Source organism: Sminthopsis crassicaudata, chromosome 5 (genome assembly GCF_048593235.1).
Source record: "Sminthopsis crassicaudata isolate SCR6 chromosome 5, ASM4859323v1, whole genome shotgun sequence".
Lineage (NCBI taxonomy): Eukaryota > Metazoa > Chordata > Mammalia > Dasyuromorphia > Dasyuridae > Sminthopsis > Sminthopsis crassicaudata.
The window spans coordinates 270592506-270615035 of NC_133621.1; the positions used below are offsets into that span (position 1 = coordinate 270592506).

At 34.5% G+C, this 22530-nt stretch overlaps 1 protein-coding gene across 1 annotated transcript in view; it reads right to left on the bottom strand.

Annotated features, from left to right (window-relative positions):
* Positions 1-20350, bottom strand: part of LOC141543989 (uncharacterized) — a 66223-nt gene extending 45873 nt beyond the window's left edge. Inside the window, exons 1-4 of the mRNA XM_074269637.1 lie at positions 19921-20350; positions 14528-14642; positions 14195-14365; positions 12585-12691 (exon numbers count right to left, since the gene is read on the bottom strand). Of these exons, the coding sequence (XP_074125738.1) occupies positions 12585-12691; positions 14195-14365; positions 14528-14642; positions 19921-20147 (620 nt within the window). The 5' untranslated portion in view covers positions 20148-20350. The remainder of the gene's footprint in view (positions 1-12584; positions 12692-14194; positions 14366-14527; positions 14643-19920) is intronic.
* Positions 20351-22530: the final 2180 nt, after the last annotated feature.

The following is a 22530-nucleotide window of genomic DNA, read 5'->3' on the forward strand; positions in this document are numbered from 1 at the left end:
AGGAGGAATACAGAGAGGCTTGGAGAGACTTACATGAATGATGCTGAGTGAAATGAATAGAACCCAAAGATCGCTGTATGTTGTATGAAGATGTATTCTGATGGAAGTGGATATCTTCAACATAAAGAAGATCCAACTCACTTCCAGTTGATCAATGATGGACAGAAACAACTACACCCAGAGAAGAAACACTGGGAATTTAATGTAAACTGTTAGCACTACTGTCTATCTACCCAGGTTACTTATACCTTCAGAATCTAATACTTAATATGCAACAAGAAAATGGTATTTACACACATATGTTGTATCTAGGTTATACTGTAACATATGTAAAATATTTGAGACTGCCTGTCATCAAGGGGAGGGAGTAGACAGAGGGAGGGGATAATTTGGAAAAATGAATACAAGGGATAATGTTTAAAAAAATACTTATGCATATATACTGTCAAAAAACTATAAATAAATAAAATTTAAAAAAAATGAAAAGGGAGAACTCACCACTAATGAAGAGGAAATTAGAACAATAGGTAGGAGCTACTTTGCTCAACTTTATGCCAATAAATTCGATAACATAAATGAAATGGAAGAATACCTTCACAAATATAGCTTGCCCAGATTAAGAGAGGAAGAAGTAAATAGTCTAAATAGTCCCATTTCAGAAAAAGAAACAGAACAAGCTATTAACCAACTCCCTAAGTAAAAGTTCCCAGGACCACATGGATTTACATGTGAATTCTACCAAGCAATTAAAGAACAACGAACTCCAATGCTATATAAACTATTTGAAAAAATAAGGATTGAAGGAGTCCTACCAAATTCCTTTTATGACACAGACAAGGTAATGATACCTGAACCAAGTAGGCTGAAAACAGAGAAAGAAAATTATAGGCCAATCTCCCTAATGAATATTGATGATAAAATCTTAAATAAAATATTAGCAAAAAGACTACAGAAAATCGTCCCCAGGATAATACACTATGACCAAGTGGGATTTATACCAGGAATATAAGGTTGGTTCAATATTAGGAAAATTATTAGCATAATTGACCATATCAATAACCAAAATAACAAAAATATGATCATCTCAATAGATGCAGAAAAAGCATTTGATAAAATCCAACATCCATTCCTCCTAAAAATACTGGAGAGTTTAGGAATAAATGGACCATTCCTTAAACTAGTAAGGAACATATATTTAAAACCGTCAGTAAACATTATATGTAATGGCGATAAGCTGGAACCTTTCCCAGTAAGATCAGGAGTGAAACAAGGTTGCCCACTATCACCATTACTATTCAATATAGAACTAGAAACTCTAGCTTCAGCAATAAGAGCCGAGAAAGACCTTCAAGGATTTAGAGTAGGTAGTGAGGAAATCAAACTATCACTCTTTACAGATTACATGATGGTATACTTAGAGAACCCCAAAGATTCTGCTAAAAATCTATTAGAAATAATTCAGAACTTTAGCAAAATTGCTGGATACAAAATAAATCCACATAACTCCTCAGCATTTTTATACATTACCAATGCAATCCAACAACAATAGATACAAAGAGAAATTCCATTCAAAATAACGGTCGATAGTATAAAATATTTGGGAATATATCTACCAAAGGAAAGTCAGGAATTATATGAGCAAAATTACAAAACACTTGCCACAAAAATAAAATCAGATTTAAATAATTGGAAAGACATTAAGTGCTCTTGGATAGACCAAGCGAATATAATCAAGATGACAATACTCCCTACACTAATCTATTTATTTAGTGCTATACTAATCAGACTCCCAAGAAACTATTTTAATCACCTAGAAAAAATAACAACAAAATTCATATGGAAGAACAAAAGGTCGAGAACTTCAAGGGAAGTAATGAAAAAAAAAAATCAAATGATGATGGCCTAGTTGTACCTGATCTAAAACTAATATTATAAAGCAGCACTCACCAAAATCATTTGGTATTGGCTAAGAAATAAACTAGTTGATCAGTGAATTAGGTTAGGTTCACGGGGCAAGATAGTGAATAAAAATAGCAATCTCGTGTTTGACAAACCCAAAGATCCCAACTTTTGGGACAAGAATTCATTATTTGACAAAAACTGTTGGGAAAACTGGAAATTAGTATGGCAGAAACAAGTCATGAACCCACATTTAAAGGCCACATACTAAGATAAGATCAAAATGGGTCCATGATTTAGGCATAAAGAATGAGATCATAAATAAATTAGAGGAACATAGGATAGTTTACCTCTCAGACTCGTGGAGGAGGAAGGAATTTGTGAGCAAAGGAGAACTAGTGATCATTATTGATCACAAAATAGAAAATTTTGATTACATCAAATTAAAAAGCTTTTGTACAAACAAAAGCTTATGCAAACAAGATTAGAAGCAAAGTAACATATTGGGAAAACATTTTTACAGTTAAAATACTGATAAAGGCCTCATCTCCAAAATATACAGAGAATTGACTCTTAATTTATAAGAAATCAAGCCATTCTCCAATTGATAAATGGTCAAAGGATATGAACAGACAATTTTCAGATGATGAAATTGAAACTATTCCCACTCATATGAAAGTGTTCCAAATCACTATTGATCAGAGAAATGCAAATTAAGACAACTCTCAGATACCACTACACACCTGTCCGATTGGCTAAGATGACAGGAATAAATAATGATGAGTGTTGAAGGGGATGTGGGAAAACTGGGTCACTGATGCATTGTTGGTGGAGTTGTGAAAGAATCCAACCATTCTGGAGTACAATCTGGAATTATGCCCAAAAAGTTATCAAACTGTGCAGACCCTTTGATCCAGCATTGCTGCTATTGGGCTTATATCCCAAAGAAATACTGAGGAGGGGAATGGAACCTTTATGTGCCAAAATGTTTGTGGCAGCCCTTTTTGTAGTAGCTAGAAATGGGGAAATGAATGGATGCCTATCAATTGGAGAATAGTGGGGTAAATTATGGTATATGAATGTTATAGACTATTATTGTTCTGTAAGAAATGACCAACAGGATCAATATAGAGAGGCTTGAAGAGAATTACATCAACTGATGCTGTGCAAAATGAGCAGAACTAGGAGATCATTACACAGTTCAACAAGGATACTGTATGAGGATGTATTCTAATGGAAGTGGATATCTTCAACATAGACAAGAGATAATATCATTCCAATTGATCAATGATGGACAGAATCAGCTACACCCAGGAAAGGAACACTGGGAAATGAGTGTAAACTGTTAGCATTTTTTGTTTTTCTCTCCGTTATTTTTACCTTCCCAATCCAATTCTTCCTTTGCAACAACAACAACAACAACAAAAATTGGTTCTGCACATATATATTTTTTACCTAGGATATACTATAACATATTAAATATGGATGGGAATGCCTGCCATCTAGGGGAGGGGGTGGAGGGAAGGAGGAGAAAAATTTGGAACAGAAGGGAGTACAAGGGATAATGTTGTAAAAAGTTACCTATGCATATGTACTGTCTAAAAATGTTTTAATTATAAAATTAATTTTTAAAAATGAGAAAAAATAAACATAAGGAGGTAACAAGGAAAATGATATCATAAGGCCTATCTGCTTACATTCCTAGAACGTTCTCATTATTAAGAAGGTAAGAGGAGTATATGTAAACAAAGGACACAAGTTTAAGTTGAATACAAAGGGATAAAATTTAAAAAAAATAATGAAATTGGGGCAGCCAGGTGGCACAGTGGATAGAGCATCAGCCCTGAAGTCAGGAGAACCTGATTTCAAATGTGGTCTCAGACACTTAACACTTTCTAGCTGTGTGACCCTGTGTAATGTTCTGTTGTCTCCAGAGACTGCTGATTGCTATCTGGGAGGAGATCTGCTGTCTCAACTCAATCTCTCAGCTGCCAACTCTGACCTAGAGTAGAGACTCTTCTTTCCTCCAGAGAGCCACCCCAGATCTAGCCCAGACAAGACTCTCAATCTCTTGAGTGATGCCTTCTTTTATCCTCCAAGAGAATGGGCATGGGATAATGCAAGGGCTTCTGGGAAAAATACTTCAACCAATGAACTTGCTCCTCCTAAGCATGCAAGCTCCTCCCCAGGAGTTCAAAGGGGTAAAACTCCCCCCAAAGGCCAGAACTAGAGAATTGTTAAATACCGATTTAGCACCTACTAAGAACCTAATATCTCATTATCTCATTAGCACTTAGTAAGAACCTAACCACCCTGGGCAAGTCACTTAATCCAGATTGCCTCAAAAAATAATAATAATAATAATGAAGTTGGGGCTAGGTGGCACTGTGCATAGAGCACCAGCCCTGAAGTCAGGAGGACCTGAATTCAAATCTGGTCTCAGACACTTAACACTTCCTGGCTGTGTGACCCTGGGCAAGTCAACACTTAATTCCATTTGCCTCAACAGCAAAAAAAAAAAAAAAAAAAAAGTAAAGAAAGGAAAAAAAAAAAAAAAAGAAATTTAGTGGTGAGAGGGATCTACTGGGTAAAAGGGAAAAGAAGTAGAATTGTGAAAATTATCTATCAAAAAAAAAAGAGTCAAGGAAAAAAAAAACTTATAGTGAAGGTTGTAGAGGACTGGAACTCTGGAGAAGTATACTTGAAATAAGCTGTCAACTCAGAGGAAAAGATGAGATGATGGTTCTCCAGTTCACATATATACATAGTATGGTGATGTAATGATTCTCTAAGTTGACACACAATTAGTATCCTGTAATGATCTAATTACAATAAGGCATATAAGGGCTAAGGAGGACTGAAAGACAGACAGTCTTTGACCAGCCTACTGATGGCTTTCTTGCCTTTTGCACTAAGGTCAAGACTGGGCTAGAATAAAGAAATCTAGTCTCTATTCTTGACCATTCTAGTGGTGTCTATCCTGCTGAGACCAAGACCCTTCTGGAGGACCTCCAGAAAGCTAGCCTGCACATTACAAATGGGAAGAAGGGGACGAGACTATGAGAATGTGAATCTTAACTCTTTTAATAATAATAATATGTATTGAATAATATATAGTCAATAAGATATGTAGAAACATATCTTATTCTGCAGGGAAATAGGAGGGAAATGGGGGTGAAGTGAAAAGAAAAAGGCATATTGGGGGAGGTCCCAGAACCAAAACACTTTTGAGGAGAGAGAGGGTGAAAGGAGGGAGAGAATAAATTGGGAGGGAGGAGGGGGAATTATAGTTAGCAATAGTAATTGCAAAAAGAATTTCAAAGCAAGTTTCTCTGATAAGTCATCATTTCTCAAACATGAAGAGAAATGAATTAAATTTATAAAAGTTAAATCATTCACCAATTGATAAATGATCAAAATATATGATCTGCAACTGAAGAGCTACAATTTCATGCATATCCTTCGACCTAACACTACCACTACTTGGCATGAATACCAAAAAAGTTTAGGAAAAAAAAGAAAGGAAAAATGTCCTTTACATATAAAATATATTCACAGCAACTCTCAGGGCAAAAAAGCTTGGGAAATTAGGAGATGCCTATCAATTGGATAATGGATCAATAAACTGAAGTGTGTGTTTACTTTGGAATATTATCATTCTTTGGGAAATGTTGAGTAGAATGTTTTCAGAAAAAAAGAAAACAACAAAACAAAACTCAGAAAATCCTCCACAAACACAAGCAAAGTGAAATGGATTGGATACAAAGTAATAGCAGTGTTTTGCAATGACCAGATGTAAATGGCTTTGCTATTCTCCATAGTATAATCATCCACAACTACTCTGAAGGACTTATGAAGAAAGTACCCATCCTTACCCACAGAAGGAACTGATTGTGTCTGAACTCAGATTAAAACATTCTCTATTTCTCTGTTTTTTTTTTTTATTTAATTTTTCTTGAGTGTTTTTCCTTTCATTAGATTTGGACATCTATGTTTATTTTTCTAGAACTTGACTTTTATGGAAATGGTTTGCCTAGCTTCACAAGTGGTTTCTTAATTGTGGGAGGAAATAAGGGGAAAGTATCTAGAACTCAAAAATTGTAAAAACAAATGTAAAAAACCTTTTTGAACATAGTTGGTAAACATAATAATAAAATAAGACAGACAAAATAAAAATGATGAAATTATGAGGTGATAGATGAATGCACTAGGAGAAAAGGAAAGAGAACAGTGGAATGGTGTAAATTATCTGCCATAAAAAGAGAGGCAAGAAAAAGGTTCTATACTAGTGTGGAAAAGGAGAGGAGAGGGGAAGTAAATGAACCTCATTCTCATTAGAACTGGTTCAAAAAGAAAATAATGTACAATATACAGGTATAGAAATATCTTCTTTTAAAGGAAAATAGGACAGTAATGGAATATTGGAAGAAGAAGGAGTGATAAATGAAGAGAGCATATTGGGGTAGGGTTTGGTCAATAATAAAACATTTTTTGTGGAGTGTTAGTGTGAAAGGAGAGAGAATAGAACAAGGGGGAATATGATTACAATGTTAATTATAAACAGAATTTTGGAGCAAGTTTCACTGATAACGCCTTATTTCTCAAACATAGAGGAAACTGAGTAAATTTTTTTTAAAAAATAATGAGTTATGGCCCAAATGATAAATGATCAGAAGATATGATCTATGCCCAAAGAGCTAGAAATTCAGGTATATCCTTTTACCTAATAATACCACTACTAACTTTAAATATGAAAAGAGATTTTTTAAAGTAAACACAACTATAAGTACAAAAATATTTGTAAAAGTTCTCTTCTCAGGGCAAAAAAAAAAAAAAATGGAAATCGAGGAGAAGCCCACCAATTGGGAAATGGCTGAATAATATGGCATATGATTGCCATGGGATATTATTCTTTGTTAAATGTTAAGCTCAGAAAAAAAATACTGGAAAGTCATCCATGAATTCAAGCAAAGTGACATATACTGTGTACTAATTAATAGCAATGGTTTGAGATGACCAACTTTGAATGACTTTGCTACTCTAAGCAATAAAATATTTTATGACTATTCTGAAGGACTGATTTAAGAAACTGTGTCTGAATACAGAATGAACCATACTTTCTCTTCCCTCTCCTTTTCAATCTTTTTCTCCTTCTTCCTCTCCATCTCTCTGCCTCCTTCCCTTCCTCTTCGCCTTCTTCATGCCTCCATCCTTCCCTGTCTTGTCTCTCTCCTTCCCTCTATTACTTCCTTTCTCTCTCTCCTTCCCTCTGTCCCTACCTATACTTCAAGCTTTCTTCTTCTTCTTTTTTTTTTTATGATGGGACATCTATGTTTTCTTTCTCAATGTGACTTATATGGAAATGTTTTGCATAACTTCACTTGTGGTTTCTTAATCGGAGCTGTGGACAGGCACAAGAGAAAGAATATGGAACTCAAAACTTTTAAAAACAAATGTTAAAATACATTTTAAATTTAACTGGGAAATAATAAGAAACAAATAAAATTTTAGAAGAGATTATAGGAATTTATCACAAGAATAATACAAAATGACCAAATGATATTTATACCAGGAATACAAAGATGTCTTAATATCAGAAAATTTATCAGCATTGATTGACTATATTAATAAGCAAACTAACAGAAATCATATGATTATCTCAATAGACAAAATAAAACACCCATTCCTATTACAAACAACAACAGCAACAAGAGAGCATAGGAATAAATTGAGTTTTTCATAAAATGATAAATATCACCTATCTAAAGCCATCATCAAGCATTATATTCAATGGAGATAAGATAGAAACATTCCCAATAAAATTAGGGTTAAAACAAGGTTGCCCCTTATAACCACTGCTATTTAATATTGTACTAGAAATGTTAGCTTTATCAGCAAAAGAAAAAAAAAAGAAATTGAAGAATTTAAAGTAGGTAATGAGAAAACAAAACTATCCCTCTTTGCAGTGATATGGAATATTTAGAGAAACAACTAAAATACTAGAATGAATTAACAACTTTAGCAAAGTTGTAGGACATAAAAGAGAATGACAATAATGAGATAACATACCAAAATGTATGAGATGCAGCCAAAATAGTAGTTAGGGTAAAATCTGCTTCTCTAAATTCTTATTTCAGTGAAATAGAAAAAGAATAGATCAATGAACTGGGTATGAAACTCAAAACAAATACAAAACAAAACAAACAAACAAAAAAAAAACCTAATAAGAGAATAAATTTTTAAAATCCTCAACTGAGTACCAAATTAGAATTCCTCACAACCAAATATGAGATTCAAAATATTTAAAGTAAACAAAAAAATTAAGAAAAGTATTAGACTAGTAAATAAATCTACTAGCTGTTTTAATGAAAAATCAATGAAATAAGCCATTGGTTAATGTGTTTTTAAAAAATGGTGAAAACCATGTGTCCACTGTCAAAAAGAAAATGAATGAAATTATCACCAATGAAGAAATAAAAACAATCATTAGGTTAAAAATTGTCCAATTCTATGCCAATAAATCTCACCATATAAGGAAAAATCAATGAATATTTAGGAAAATATCAATTACCTAGATTAATAATAGATCGGGAAAATGGGATGCTTGCTTAAATAACTATATCTTAAAAAAAAGTAATTGAGAAAGTCATTAAGGAAAAAAAAAGTCCCTGTGCCAAATGGGTTCACTTGGGAATTCTAATCAACATTCAAAGAAAACTTAATTCTAATACTATATAAATTATTTGGGAAAATAGGCAAAGAAAGAGTTCTACTATTCCTTTTCTGGCACCAATTTGACACCATACCTAAATCAGAAAGACCTAGACAGAGAAAGGAAATTATAGACTAATTTCCCAAAGGAATATCAATGGAAAAAAATTCTTACTCAACAGCAATGATTTTGCAGCAATGTATCACAAGGATTATAAACTATGGCCAGATCGACTTTAGACCAGAAATGCAAGACTGGATTAATATCAGGTAAACTGTCAATAGAGTTGTCTATATCAATAACAAAAGCAATAGAAACCATATGATTATCTCAAAAGATGCTTTAAAAAGCTTTTGATAAAATACAGCACCTATTCCTATAACAAGCACTAGAGAGTAAAAAGAAAAGCAACATTTTATATTCCTTAAAATGATAAGCAGTATTTATCTAACAATATCAGCAAGCATTATATGTAATGGAGATAATCTAGAAGACTTCCCAGTAAAATCAGGAGTGAAGCAAGGATGTCAATTGTCATGATTATTTTTTGACATAATACTAAAAATGTTAGCTATAGTAACAAAAGTAGAAAAAGAAATAGAATAAATTAAAATAGGCAATGAGAAACAAAATGATCACTCTTTCAGATGATACATAATGGTATACTGAAAGTATCCTAAATCAACTAAATATTGAACTATAATAATTAACAACTTTAGTAAAGTTGTAGTCCAACCCACATAAATCATTTCCATTTCTTTATATGACCAACAGGGCCCATAATCAAGAGGCAGGAAGAAAAACTCCATGCAAAATAGGTATAAACAAAATAAAATTCTTGGGAGTCTACTGCCAAAACAAACCCAGGAACTGTCTGAATACAATTATAAAATTATTTTGACAAAAATAAGATATAAACAATAATATAAAAAATGATCATTTTACCTACATTAATTTATTTACTCAGTGTCATGGAACAAACTATCAAAAATCATTAGATAGAGCTAGAAAATCATAAAACAAAAACAAAATTCACTTCCTTGAAGAAAACATCAAGAATATCAAGGGCATTAATGAAAAGAAAATATAAAAGAAGATAGTCTAGCAATACCAGATCTCAAACTACATTATCAAGCAGCAATCATCAAAATTTTCTGGTACTGTCCATAAAAGAGTAGCGGAAAAGTGGAACAGAGAATAGTCAATGATCATAGCAACCTAGTGTTTGATAAACCCAAAGACCCTACCCCTTGGGTTAAGAATTACTCACTATTTGACAAAAATTGCTGCAAAAACTAGAAAACAATAGGACCCAAACTAGGTATAGACCAACATTTCACATTGTATACTAAGATAAGGTCAAAGCATGACTTAAACAAGAAGCATGATATCATAAGCAAACGCTTTTATAAAAACAAAAATTTTTATACAACCAAAATTAGAATGAAAGCTGGGAAATAACTTATGTAACAAGTATTTATGATATAGGCCTCATTTCCCAAATATATAAAGGACTATGTCAAATTTATAAGAATACAAACCACTCCCCAGTTAATAAATGAGCAAGAATTTTTCAGATGAAGAAACCCAATTTCTCTAAAAGTTTAGAAAGAAGTCAAACAAGTCTGAAGTATCTCACAACCATTATATTAACTAATACTATAAGAAAGGAAAAAGTTATAAGTTGAAGAATATGTAAGAAAATTGGGACACTAGTGCATTGTTGGTGGAGTTGTGAACTGATCCAACTATGCTGGAGAGTGATTTGAACTATCTGCAACAGGCAAGTAAACCTCGAAGAACAGATATATTAGGTCTGTATTCTCATGAGATTATAAAAAAGGGAAAAGGACCTCCATAACAAAAATATTTATAGTAGTCCTTTTTGTGTTCACCAAATATTGAACATTGAAGGAATGCCCAGCAATTAGAGAAATGTGAAACAAATTATCTCTTTAATGGTTTTTCATTTCTTTGTGAAGCAACACATCTTCATCTATATTCCTCCTCATTTTTTTTAACAAATTGTGTTGTATTCTAAGCTCGAGTTAATATAATGGCTCTCTTGTTGGGAGAGATGTCATTTCCCAACTGATGCAATTTCTGGGCTATTTTGCCTCTTTTATTGGAACAATGGTTTAGTATTTGCTTGATTTTCTCATTGGGAAGAGTTGATAGCATTTTTAATTACAGCAGATTACATTTCTCTATTTCTTCTTTATGCTTTCTTCTCATTTGTATTTGTACTTTTAATTCCGGCCAGTCTATGATCTGAATGACCATAATCAACTAATTCTGAAATCATTCCAACAATAGTAACCAATCATTTTTATTTATTAGGATAACATCAGTTTTGTGATTGGGATTGGTCTGTCATTGGGTTTTGTTTTGGATTTTTTTGGTGATATCCAAAAATTTTCTTTCATGCAATGTTAAAAGAACACAAGATTTGATAACACATTCCACTAAAGGGATATTTTGGCTTTTGCCACTGCTATGTAGGATGCTTTGCACAAAGTCCAAAAAGAATAGATTGTATATGCCAGAAATATTTCCAAATGCTCCTATTTGGGGATGACATTTTCCTAATTGCAGCAAGCTTTTTGATGTGGAAAAGACCCACATATATGGTGACATAGAATCCATATTGAAAAACTACATGAAAAGTAAGAATTTTCCAGATTCCATGTAGTTTAATGGGCAGCCCCATTTAATTTAGTTGTTTTACCTATATCTTTGTACATGTGTTTATACATATAGACATATACACGCAAAAAGTCTGCATGGGCATTGAAAAACAACAATGAACTGGTTTCAAAATTATTGGGAAAACAAAATCCAGTAGGATCTCATTTGAGAAACCATACAGCATTTCTCTAATGCTCACACTGCCACAAAAGCTCATTTTATAAACATCAGTATTCTTTCAGGAATGATATTTGGCCACAGTAAATTTTACAAAATACTTAACAGAAACACATGATTTCAGAAGAATCAAAATTTAGATAATCCCCAAAATCCATGGACATATGTATGGAGAGTACAAGTAGGTGATTTTGATGAGTCTGATGTAGTAAGTGATGTCACAAACATACAAGAATAGAAAAAGAGGTGGCCTAATCTTGAATTGAAAACAAAAGCTTGCACTGGTCCTCAAATATTAAAAGAACGAAGGGAAGAATTCAGGGAGTTTCCTAGGTTCTTAATGACAAAAGTCCTGTAGGATGAGATTGGATGGAAGGATTAAAATTTGAATCTGTGGCATGAGTATTCACAATGTATAAGATAAAGGGTCCATCAAAATATGTCATCATATCATTCTATTTATTTATTTGCATTTAACAATGTGCATATTCTTAAGAGAAAATTAAAACAAGAAGCAGCAGGAAAATACAAGGTATAATCCTCATGGGTGACATTAAACTTACTTCATAAAGTGAATCAACTGAATTATGAGAGTTCAAAACTTCTATGGAATAATCTTAACTAATTTAAACTCAATAAAGAAAACTGCAAATAATAATCACCAATAAATAATAGTTAGTATGCCCACATGAACTGAACTGTTTTTTCTCTTGCAGAGTCATAAATAGGGATTTTTTTTCCCTTTTCATAGATGATGCTCCATGCTATAATCCCCATGCAAATGATTTTAAGATTATTTCAAAAAGAGAATCAGCTGAATTATGAGAGTTCAAAAGTTCTATGGAATAATCGTAGCTGATTTAAAATCAATAAAGAAAACTGCAAATAGTAAACAATGGTTAGTATGCCCAAATAAACTTGTTTTTCCTTCTTGCATTCATAAATATAAGGATATTTTCTTTTCATACCTGATGTTGACATTTTTCAATGCTTTGCAATGATATTCAATTTCAATTATTGTTGTTCACTAAGTGTTCCATTATTTAAGTTGTTTTTATTCCTCAAAAAACATTGGGGTTTCATGTCTTTTAAGCTTTAATTATCATACCTCTGAAAGATATCCAAGGCATTCACATTTGCTCCATTCTTTAATAGAAAATCTGCCATATCACACTTATTTGCTCTAACTGCAAAAAAAAGTGGTGTAAGGCCTTCCTGCAAAGTTAGAATAAAGATATCGTTATATTAAGTAAGCATTCTATATTTATTTCAGCTCAATTTATGACATTTTGCAAATATTTTGTGAATTTGCTAATGACATGTTCAGAAAATATGGTACAATGGAACACTCCAGTGAGAAGACTAGAGCATTAATCTTGCTTCTGTTAGTTAATCCCTATGTGACCATAAAGCAAATTATTTCATCTGTCTGGGCTGTAAGTTTCCTTATATGTAAAATGATAGAGTAAAAGTAGATATCAAATCACAAAACAGAAATTCAAATTTTCTAAGAGAATCTTTCATATTATTTCATGAGTATCTTCTCTCTTTTTTCATTTCATAAGCAATTATTGTCCAAATGGAGCCAAACTTATTTCATCGGAACTCTACTAAGGTAAAGTTATATGCTGGCTGAGATTAACGTTGAAAACTACTTGTTTTTACCCATTCTCCTGAGGTGTACAACAGACTCAACAACAAGAAATTTAAAAAATTAAAAACCAGTCTTGTTTTGAGAGGGCTAAACCTGAAACAAAGTCATTCACCTAGCATTTTCCCTTTCTTATCAACCCTCCTAATATATTTATTGTTTTTTTTTTCTCTTTCAAGTGACAATGACTAAGAATTAGGTCTTAGCAAATCAGGAATCATTCAGCAGTTCTAAAAAAGAAAATGTGTAGTCATTAGGATAAAGAAAGCATGTACTTAAGAATTTTTCCTGTAAAAACTCTGTCTGTGTAGCTATATCTAGTAGGAACAAACTTCAAAAGGTTTTTCCTAAAAGCCTTATGGCATTTCCTCATGACAAAGTCACATTGTAAAGGTCTATATGTAGAAAACAATACAGGTAATATCTGCTAGAACTAATGCATTCTGAGAAGCAGACCTAATAGACCATGCGAAGAAGATTCTGGAGAGACAGATTTGATGGAACAGCTAGCTGGCATCAAAGTTAGTAAGACCTAGATTTAGGGCCTGCAGCTGACACATGTACTGAGTGGGAGACCATGTAGTACCTCCAGGACTCTCCCTAACACTGGGTTTCTTAACTTTTTCTTTGTCATGAACCACTTTTCAGAATCATGTTTTTAAATGTCCAAAATAGATACAAAACAACAAAACCAATTACATTGAAATAACTATAAACTTATTGTAGCATTTTCAAAGTTAATGGATCCCAGTTGAAAAATCCATATTCTAAAGATTAAATCATAAAGCAATCCATGGTCTAAATCAGTAGAGGGAATTTCCTTCTTAGGAGTTCCACTGTGAATGAAATCTCTCCAGTGTAATATGTGCTCCCTGACTTCCTCACCCCTCCATCCTACATTAGAAATTCTGAAGACTAATGAACTTCAGAATTATGACAGAATGATTTTAAATTATTTTCATTAAAGAAATACTTCCATAAATAAATGAATTATAAAATGTGTACATTGGATACTATGATTTTTTAGATGATAATCTACTTTATTTTACAAGATTGTTAGTTTCCACCTTGTTTTTTGCTTCAATATCAGCTTTATAGCGAAGCAGTTTTGCTGCGATGTCTATGTTCTGAAAATACGCAACATAATGAAGAGCATTGTTGTTGTTGTCTCCAATATTAGGGTCTGCACCATGTTCAAGCAAGATAGTTGCACACTCCTCCTGCTGACATTGGATTGCCTGTCAATAGTATACAAAGAAATAATACTGTAAGATAAAATTTAGTATATTCAAGCAACATTGGTGATATTTAAATGAGCTATGTACTAATAGTTCATTTTCTTAATCAAAAACAGAAATCCAAATTCATTTCATTGAACAGCATGGTTAACTAATGCATACCTTCATTAAGGGTGTTCGACGATCTTGATCCAACAAATCCAGTTCACATTTTCTTTCTACTAATAGGGACACAACATCTAAATGTCCAGTAACACAGGCCAAATGAAGACATGTTCTACAGAAATGAAAGAGCAATGTGATTCTTTGATATTATACTGCAGCAATAAATATTGCAATATTGTTAGGATAATTTTTAATATACCATGCATTATTATTTTTATGCCTAAACTGTAAATCATTTCCAAAATAAATGGCCACTTATCTCATATAAATAAATACAAAATGTGGGTTAACTCTCATTGCTGGATGTGATACACAAAATTGCTAGAGCAGGAGAAATATATCTAGCAGATCGATGTAGATTTCACTACAGATTATCAAGGGAACTTTGCTCAGGTTCTGATCTGGGTTGCTTCACCTCTCCTGAGGTAACTTGCTGGCCCATTGTACTTTGCAATTAACCATTCTAATACCAAATAGAGCAGAGATCCTATAGGCATGGCCCACTGCAACCCAGAACTCATGAATTCCAGAGATCTGCCAGCCTTGGCCTCCCTGTAACTGGGATTATAGGTGAGCTTCACTGTGCCTGGTGGTTAAGTCTAATAACTTTTATCACAAAGATATTTGTCCACAATTACAAAATATTTAATGAAGCTGCTGCCTCATAAAAATCCCTTATACATTTACATATTGTATCTTTGTACAAGCACATGTGCATGTGTGTGCACTGTCTACAAACACTCACTGAAATGCAGCTCTAGGTGGCCATAGGCTATTCCAGCAGGGTAAACATTTTAGCAGTTCGGCCATGGAGGATAGGATTTGAAGTAAGGGTCTGGTATGTCTGCTGTCCATGGCCCAATCGAACTAAGGTCATAAAGGTATTACCAGGTTGCTCAAAGGAGGATGAATGTTTTCATTGATGGTGTATTTTTTTAAATACATGTCAGTCTCTGTCTAGTCATTTTAATCCTGTTCCACTTTTGTCTCCTCATGTTGAGTTTTCTTGGTAAAGATACTGGAGTAGTTTGCCATTTCATTCTCCAGCTCATTTGACAGATGATGAAACTGAGACAAACAAGACTGAGAGATTTGCCCAGAGCCACACAGCTAGTATCTGACACCAGATTTGAACTCCACAAAGATGAGTCTGACCCCAAGCCCAGCATTCTATCCATTGAAAACCACCTGCTCCTAGCTAATATCTACACCAAGTTGTAAAGAGGTTGTGTTATGTATTGGTGGAGGAAATATTCATAACAATAAATTCATGTATTACTGATGTAATGAATATTCATATAAATATTCATATAGGTATATTTTATTTTTTTCTTGTTTTTTTCAGAACTCTCCTTTTGCCTTTTCCTTCTGGCCTTCTTCCAGTGTCTGAGTTAGAGGGGAAGAGAATTTTTCCTCCCCCTTCTTGGATGTACCTTAATAAAGAGGAAAGCTAGCATCTCTTATGTGTCTACTATGACTCAGAGACTGTGCTCCGCATTTTACCAATATTACCTCATTTGAGCTTTGGGAAGTAGGTCTTATCATCCTCATACTTGAGGAAATTGAAGAAACTGAGAAATAATTTTGCTCAGGGTCCAACAACAAGAAAGTACCTAAGGTTCAATATAATTCAGGTCTTTCTGGGTCATTAGGGGGAATACAAATTAGTGATTAAATTAGTAAACAAAACAGAAAAACAACCCATAAGACTTTTATGTCTCTTACAAAAGTTAACTGCTAATGTTTTTAAAAATTCAATTAGAAAAAGAGGAGATGAAATGAAGCCTTTGATTATTGAGATTATGAAGGGAACTTTATAGAAACTGAAATTTGTTCATTCAGTTCACGCTACTAATTCTTTCTTAATCCAGGCATACTCCTTGTTTATCAGCTATGATATAAACATAGGCTTTTTTTATTCAGGAAAGAAGACAAGATAAAAGAATGATATTTCTGGGAAGGAACTGGCAGAAAGGAAAAAGGAATTTTTTAAAAGGTGTTTGTCTATATTTGTGAAATATTTGTGAAATTACTTAAGCAGGAAACTGAGTTATGAGTAGTGAAAGGAAGGAAGCAAAGCGGCATAAAATTCTCAAAATACAAGAAAAGAGGGTGAAAAAGAAAGTAAACCATCATGCTGAGTGAAACCAGGATGGGAGGGCAACTTGGTTTCTGTGCATTTTAGGGGAGAATATATCCATAAAAGTAGAGGGGAGACGGGAAGAATCTGAGACCATTTTCAATGAATTCACAAGTTCCATATTCACTTACAAATTCCATATTCACCTTTTTGAGTATGTCTCTACATCAAGTATACTCTAACTTAAAACTGGTGGTGGATAATTAAATAGTGACATTCTGTTTAGACTCAATAACCAAGAGTTCTCTGATCATATTTAAAAGTATCTCAACCTTGAAAAAGGGACTAACATTTTCTTTGAACTGACATACTGCTTAGGTATAGGATTTTCATTTTTCTTTAGTTTTAGAAAAAAAAATATTTTAAAGCAAGAGTTACTTCCAATCATTTGCATTTATGTTTATTTTTGTATTTTAACAAATATATATTATATGTGTTTATATTAAATACAATACCCCATATTTTCAAGAAATTAGGATTGTTGGGTTGTAGGGGGAATACTTGTGGAAATTATTTAAAGAAAAATAAAGTGAAGACATGACAAGCCTTTGAATATATGTCATAGATATAAAAACTTTGAGCAAGTTCTAGGTTGAGTTCTATTTTCTATGACAACTAGAGTCTCTTCTGCTCTATACAGCATGCAGCCAATTGGCCCATTGTAACCGGTAGTTTGGTTGAGAGAGTAAGCATGGAGTGAGCAGATACTGTCCACTGTAGCACAAAACACACCCACTTCCTGACTCCAGTCATTTTTACCATGAAATTCTCTTCTCTTGCCTTCATCTCTTGCCCTAGCCTGGCTAAAATACTAACTTCTAAAAGAAGCTTTTCCCAACCCCCCTTAAAACTGATGTCATTGATCATTCCTAGTTTATCCTGTATGGAGAATCATGTTTGTACTTTTATGTTTTCATGTTATCTGCTTTATTGAAACGTGAGTGCTCTGACAGCAGGGTTTGTCTTTGACAATTGTGTGTATTCCAAAATCTTAGCAAAGTGTAAGTTACGTAGTAAACATTTAATAAATTTTTGTCCACTGTCCTTTCCCCACTCAAAGCACTCCATCTTCTGACACTAAGTAACTTTACTTGCTGTCCCCATGACTGGAATGTTCCACACTTCCACCTCCTGATTTCAGCAAAAGTCTTGCCTTCTATCAGGAGGCTTTAGTTATCTCCTTTAAAATTAATGCTGTCCCTCTGTGAGAATACTCCCATTTCTGCTTGTATGTATCTAGTTTATACATAGTGATTTGCACCCATGTGTTATCTTCAACAACATACAGGTTAGACATACTCCTTAGACATACTCACTTCACTCAACTTCATTTCATATGATCTACTTCACCTATCCCAGCCGACCATCTACAAATTCAGCACTGCCATGCTTTCAAATCCCGTTTCTCTCATCTGATCACAATCTGTTGTCATTCTGTCTATTCCTTTGCTTTGCAAAATTAAATTCTGTTTTTCATCCAGACCATGATTTCTAATCCAAGGCCATCACTCCCGAACTAGCTACATTCTTCTCCTTTCTTCATCTTGACTCTTTGGAGAACAATGCAATATGGCTGTTCAACCCTCCACTGACTTCCCTTATGGCTGTTCAACTCTCCATTGCCTTCCTTTAAATCTATTGCTCATGTATCATATTGCCAACACTGTCCTTCTAAGCCTCAGGCTTCCTGTGTATGTCTTCAAATAAGGCTGGAGAAAATCATGCAACTGTGCTTACTAGGGCCACTATAAATTTATGTTACGTGACCTCAATTGAGCTCTCACTGATCCAAGGCAATCCTTTGATATTATACTTCCCTAAACAATTCATTATGCCACATACCATGGCAGCTCTTTTGAAATTTTTTCAATTCTTCTCAAACCTCCCATGGTACACTCTTCTGCACTTTTTGAGCTAAAAATCTTGGCTCATATTTACTGAGCAAAATTTGAGGCCATTCCCTGAAATCTCTTTTACCCTTCTCATCTATTTCATCTATAAATACCTCCTACCAATATTTTCCCTTCACCTCACATGAAGTAGCAGCCCTTTTCCTTGCCAATGAAAATGTTTCTACAAATACAAGAGATAGCATTCTATCTTACCTATCATGCGTCTACTCACTTATCTTCAATCTTTCACTACATTCTGGCTATTTCCCTGCTTGCCTCCAAACTTACCCATGTCTTCTCCCCCAATCACCAAAGAAACTTTACTTGATCAATCCATCCCCACTATCATACCACGCCTCTATCTTTTGTAGCTAAACGCCATGAGAGGAATCTCTACAAGAGGTATCTCCAATTCCTCTCCTGTCATTTTCTGTTGATACTCATGTTCTTTCTTCTAATGGATCTCTTAGTTGCCAAATCTAATTGTCTTTTCTCCATTCTCCTTCTTTTTGACCCTCCTTTAAAACTACATCCTTTCTCTTGCTATTCCCTTCTCTCTAGGTTTTGTAACACTAGTCTCTCCTGGTTCCTCTGTTTCTCAGGCTGCCTTGCTCATTAAATCCCTTACCTGACTGAGCTCCTACAATGTAGGAACAATCCCTGTTCCCCAATCCTTTGTATCTGTTGCTATTAACCCTGTGCCTGATATATAGAGTAGATCTTAAAAGCAGTTTTCTGCCTTTAAATTTTTACTCTTCACATATCTTGTCCAAATTGGGGCAGCTAAGTGGCACAATAATGTGTTCTGGGTTTTGAATCAGGAAGACATCTACCCGAGTTCAAATTTGATGTCAGATACTTACAGTTGTGTGATCCTAAGCAGGTTACTGAACTCTGGTTGCTGCAATTTCCTTATCTGTCAAAATGAGCTTTAGAAGGAAATGGTAAAACATTCCAGTAACTTTACCAAGAAAATCCCTCAAATATCCTCATGGATACTGTGACACAGTCCTTTTAAAGCATGTCAATATTTCAGCAGAGTATTAGCTCTCACGTTGTACTGATTTAAGAATATGCCAGTTGTACCCGGGTTAAAAGCCAAAGGAAGGAGTTTCCAGTTCACTGAAAATGGACAGGCAGGAGGGAGGAGGCATCACCAGTTTTTGTGACTCGTTATCCAATCTCTAGGAGTCAAAGCCTGACTTTAACCCTGTCTCAGGTACTCAGGTGTTTTGATTTCGAGGAGGTTAATTGGGGCAGGGGACAAACATTCAGGGGGAGGGATGGGGGTAGGATGTCTGAGGTTCCGTCGGTGGGGGCTTTCGCTTCTCTCCCCCTCTCCCAAGCTTTGCTCTTACCGCTTCTTTTTATCCTGATCGTTTACACTGTTTTTTCCTAACAGCAGCCGATACTGCACTTTTGCCACTTTGCCTGCCAAGGCAGCTTTGTGAATCTTCCGGAGGTCCTTGCTCTGAATCATGTATCCTGGGATGTAGAGGGATTTTTGGAACCCAAAGAACATCGGCAGCTTGATGGAGGGACCAGGTGGAAACTGCTTTTTCTTGCCGAAATGAAAAAGCTTCATTTTGGAAGCAGGCTTCAGGGCCGGGAGGGAGTTCTCCCTCCCGGCCCCTCAGCCTGATACGAGGAGGAATTAAAGGAGAAATTGAAGGGTGAGTTAAAGGGAAAGATAAAGCAGAAATTAAAGAGAAAAAATAAAGGGGGAATTAAAGGGAAAAATAAAGGGAGAATTAAAGGGAAAAAATAAAGGGAGAATTAAAGGGAAAAATAAAGGGAGAATTAAAGGGAAAAATAAAGGAGGAATTAAATGGAAAAATAAAGAGAGAATTAAAGGGAAAAATAAAGGAGGAATTAAAGGGAAAAATAAAGGGTGAGTTAAAGGGAAAAATAAAGGGCGAATTAAAGGGAAAAATAAGAAATTAAAGGGAAAAATAAAGTGGGAATTAAAGGGGAAAAATAAAGGGGGAATTAAAAGGTAAAAATAAAGGGGGGATTAAAGAACTAAAAGGGGAAATGTCAATAACCCAAGCCAGAGGTTTAGAAACCTGTGAGCCCGCAACAGCAAGAAACAATTCAGCCCTAGAGCCGACTGCAACTCTGGCAATGGCAGGAGGGGAACTGAACTGCGCGTGCTTTTATCAGGTCCGCAGCTCACGCGGATGCGATACAGGATCAAAACACAGCACTGGTGAGTGCGTGAGTGCGGATCCGTTAGCTCTCACCTTGGAGAGTCGAGATCGACATCGCGAGGGTGGATGAGCTTTAGGTCTCGCGGTCGAATCTCGGGAGCTGCTCTGTTGCTTACTTTCGTAATCATGGGCAAAGCACTTCCTCTTGGAGTTTCGGTTTATATTTTAAAATGAAATCCTAATGCTAGATGAGATCCAGATTGGGTTTTTAAAGGTGTTACTTTCTAGGAGGTTCACTGATGAATTCAGAGACAAGAGATACGGATATGATAGAAAAGAGTAAGAAAACATGGCTATTTTCAAATATTCTACGGGGATACTTTGATTCTCTGTATTACTTTATATCCCAGTGTTGCACGCTTCCACTAGGAGAGATCATCAAAGTCTGCTTTGTTTTTAAGTCACATTATTGTGGAGTAGAAGGTATCAGTATTTTGTTGCTACTTTCTACTGACTTGGGTTCAACCTCCAATCTGTAAGGACATTTCTGCAACTTTCCCGATCCTGCTTTTCCCTGCTACCTTTCTCTATTCCATTCATGATGTGAAATGTATTCTTTGCATCACCAACTCACATTGATTTCTTTCAGCTCCAAATTCACTGAACCTAAGAATACAGAAACAATGTATACCCACTCCGATGACCCTCACTCCCAACACGCTCCCCCAACTGTTCCTGTTGCCAATTTTGGTTCTCCTTGGTCTTCTTTGTTTCCCCCTCCCTTCCTCCCTCCTCATCAGTATTCTCTTGTCCCCTTTTTCTTTCCCTTACCCCTTTTTCATTTTCCTTTTTTTTTTCTTTTCTTCTTTTCCTTCTCCTAGTTCCCCTTCCCCTTCCCCTAATACTCTAATAATTTTCCCTTGCTTTTCCAACAAATCCAAATGTCAGTTCACCTTGTAGGTCTTTTGGTTTCAGTAGGGATTGTCTGTGATCCAGTTTGTAAATCTGGTGGTCAACATGTTGGTTATACTTGTGACATCGCAAGATCTAATCAAGAGATACATTCTCTCCATTGTTTGTTCCTTACCTGATGATATCCTGTAGAACTTCTATAACATTCTCTAACATTTAGCACCACAATATATTTTGAAGAGATTTGGACAATGGTTTGGCTAATTCAAAGCCCCACTGAGCAAGTAATAACTCCATCATCATATATGTATTATACTGTGTATATATTGTGGACAGCAAATTGGTCATCATTGATATATTTATTTGAAAAAGCATGTACTTCTTGGAAAGAATGTGTATATGAAGAATAAACAAGTAAATCTAGTTTGTCAATACTCAAATACAGAGACAAATCATTAAAATTTAATGACCTATAGGTATTTGGCTGAAACCCAGTATGAAATCTGTGGCAGTTGAAACACATTTTCATGAACTTTTAATGAATACAGATGAAAATAAACTAGATAAAAAATGGACAAATCATTCCTCTTACAATTATTGGTGATATGAATAGCTCCCAAATACCTAATATCTTTGTGGTTTATATACTTTTATCTCTGTTTTTGCTGCAAATTTACAACAAACAGTTGTACTTAAAATACTTTAAGTATTATCATTCCTGGCTAGGGAACACAGCTAATAAATGAAAAGGACTAGATTTGAACTCTGTTGTATAGATGGCAGATTTATTAAAGCCATTCTTTTGAAGTTTCTCCCTGGTTTTCCTACTTATGGGACACATTTGTATTATATGCCCTTTTCTCCAGTTGTTTTTGAGAAAATATAGATTATGTCTCCATCTGATTG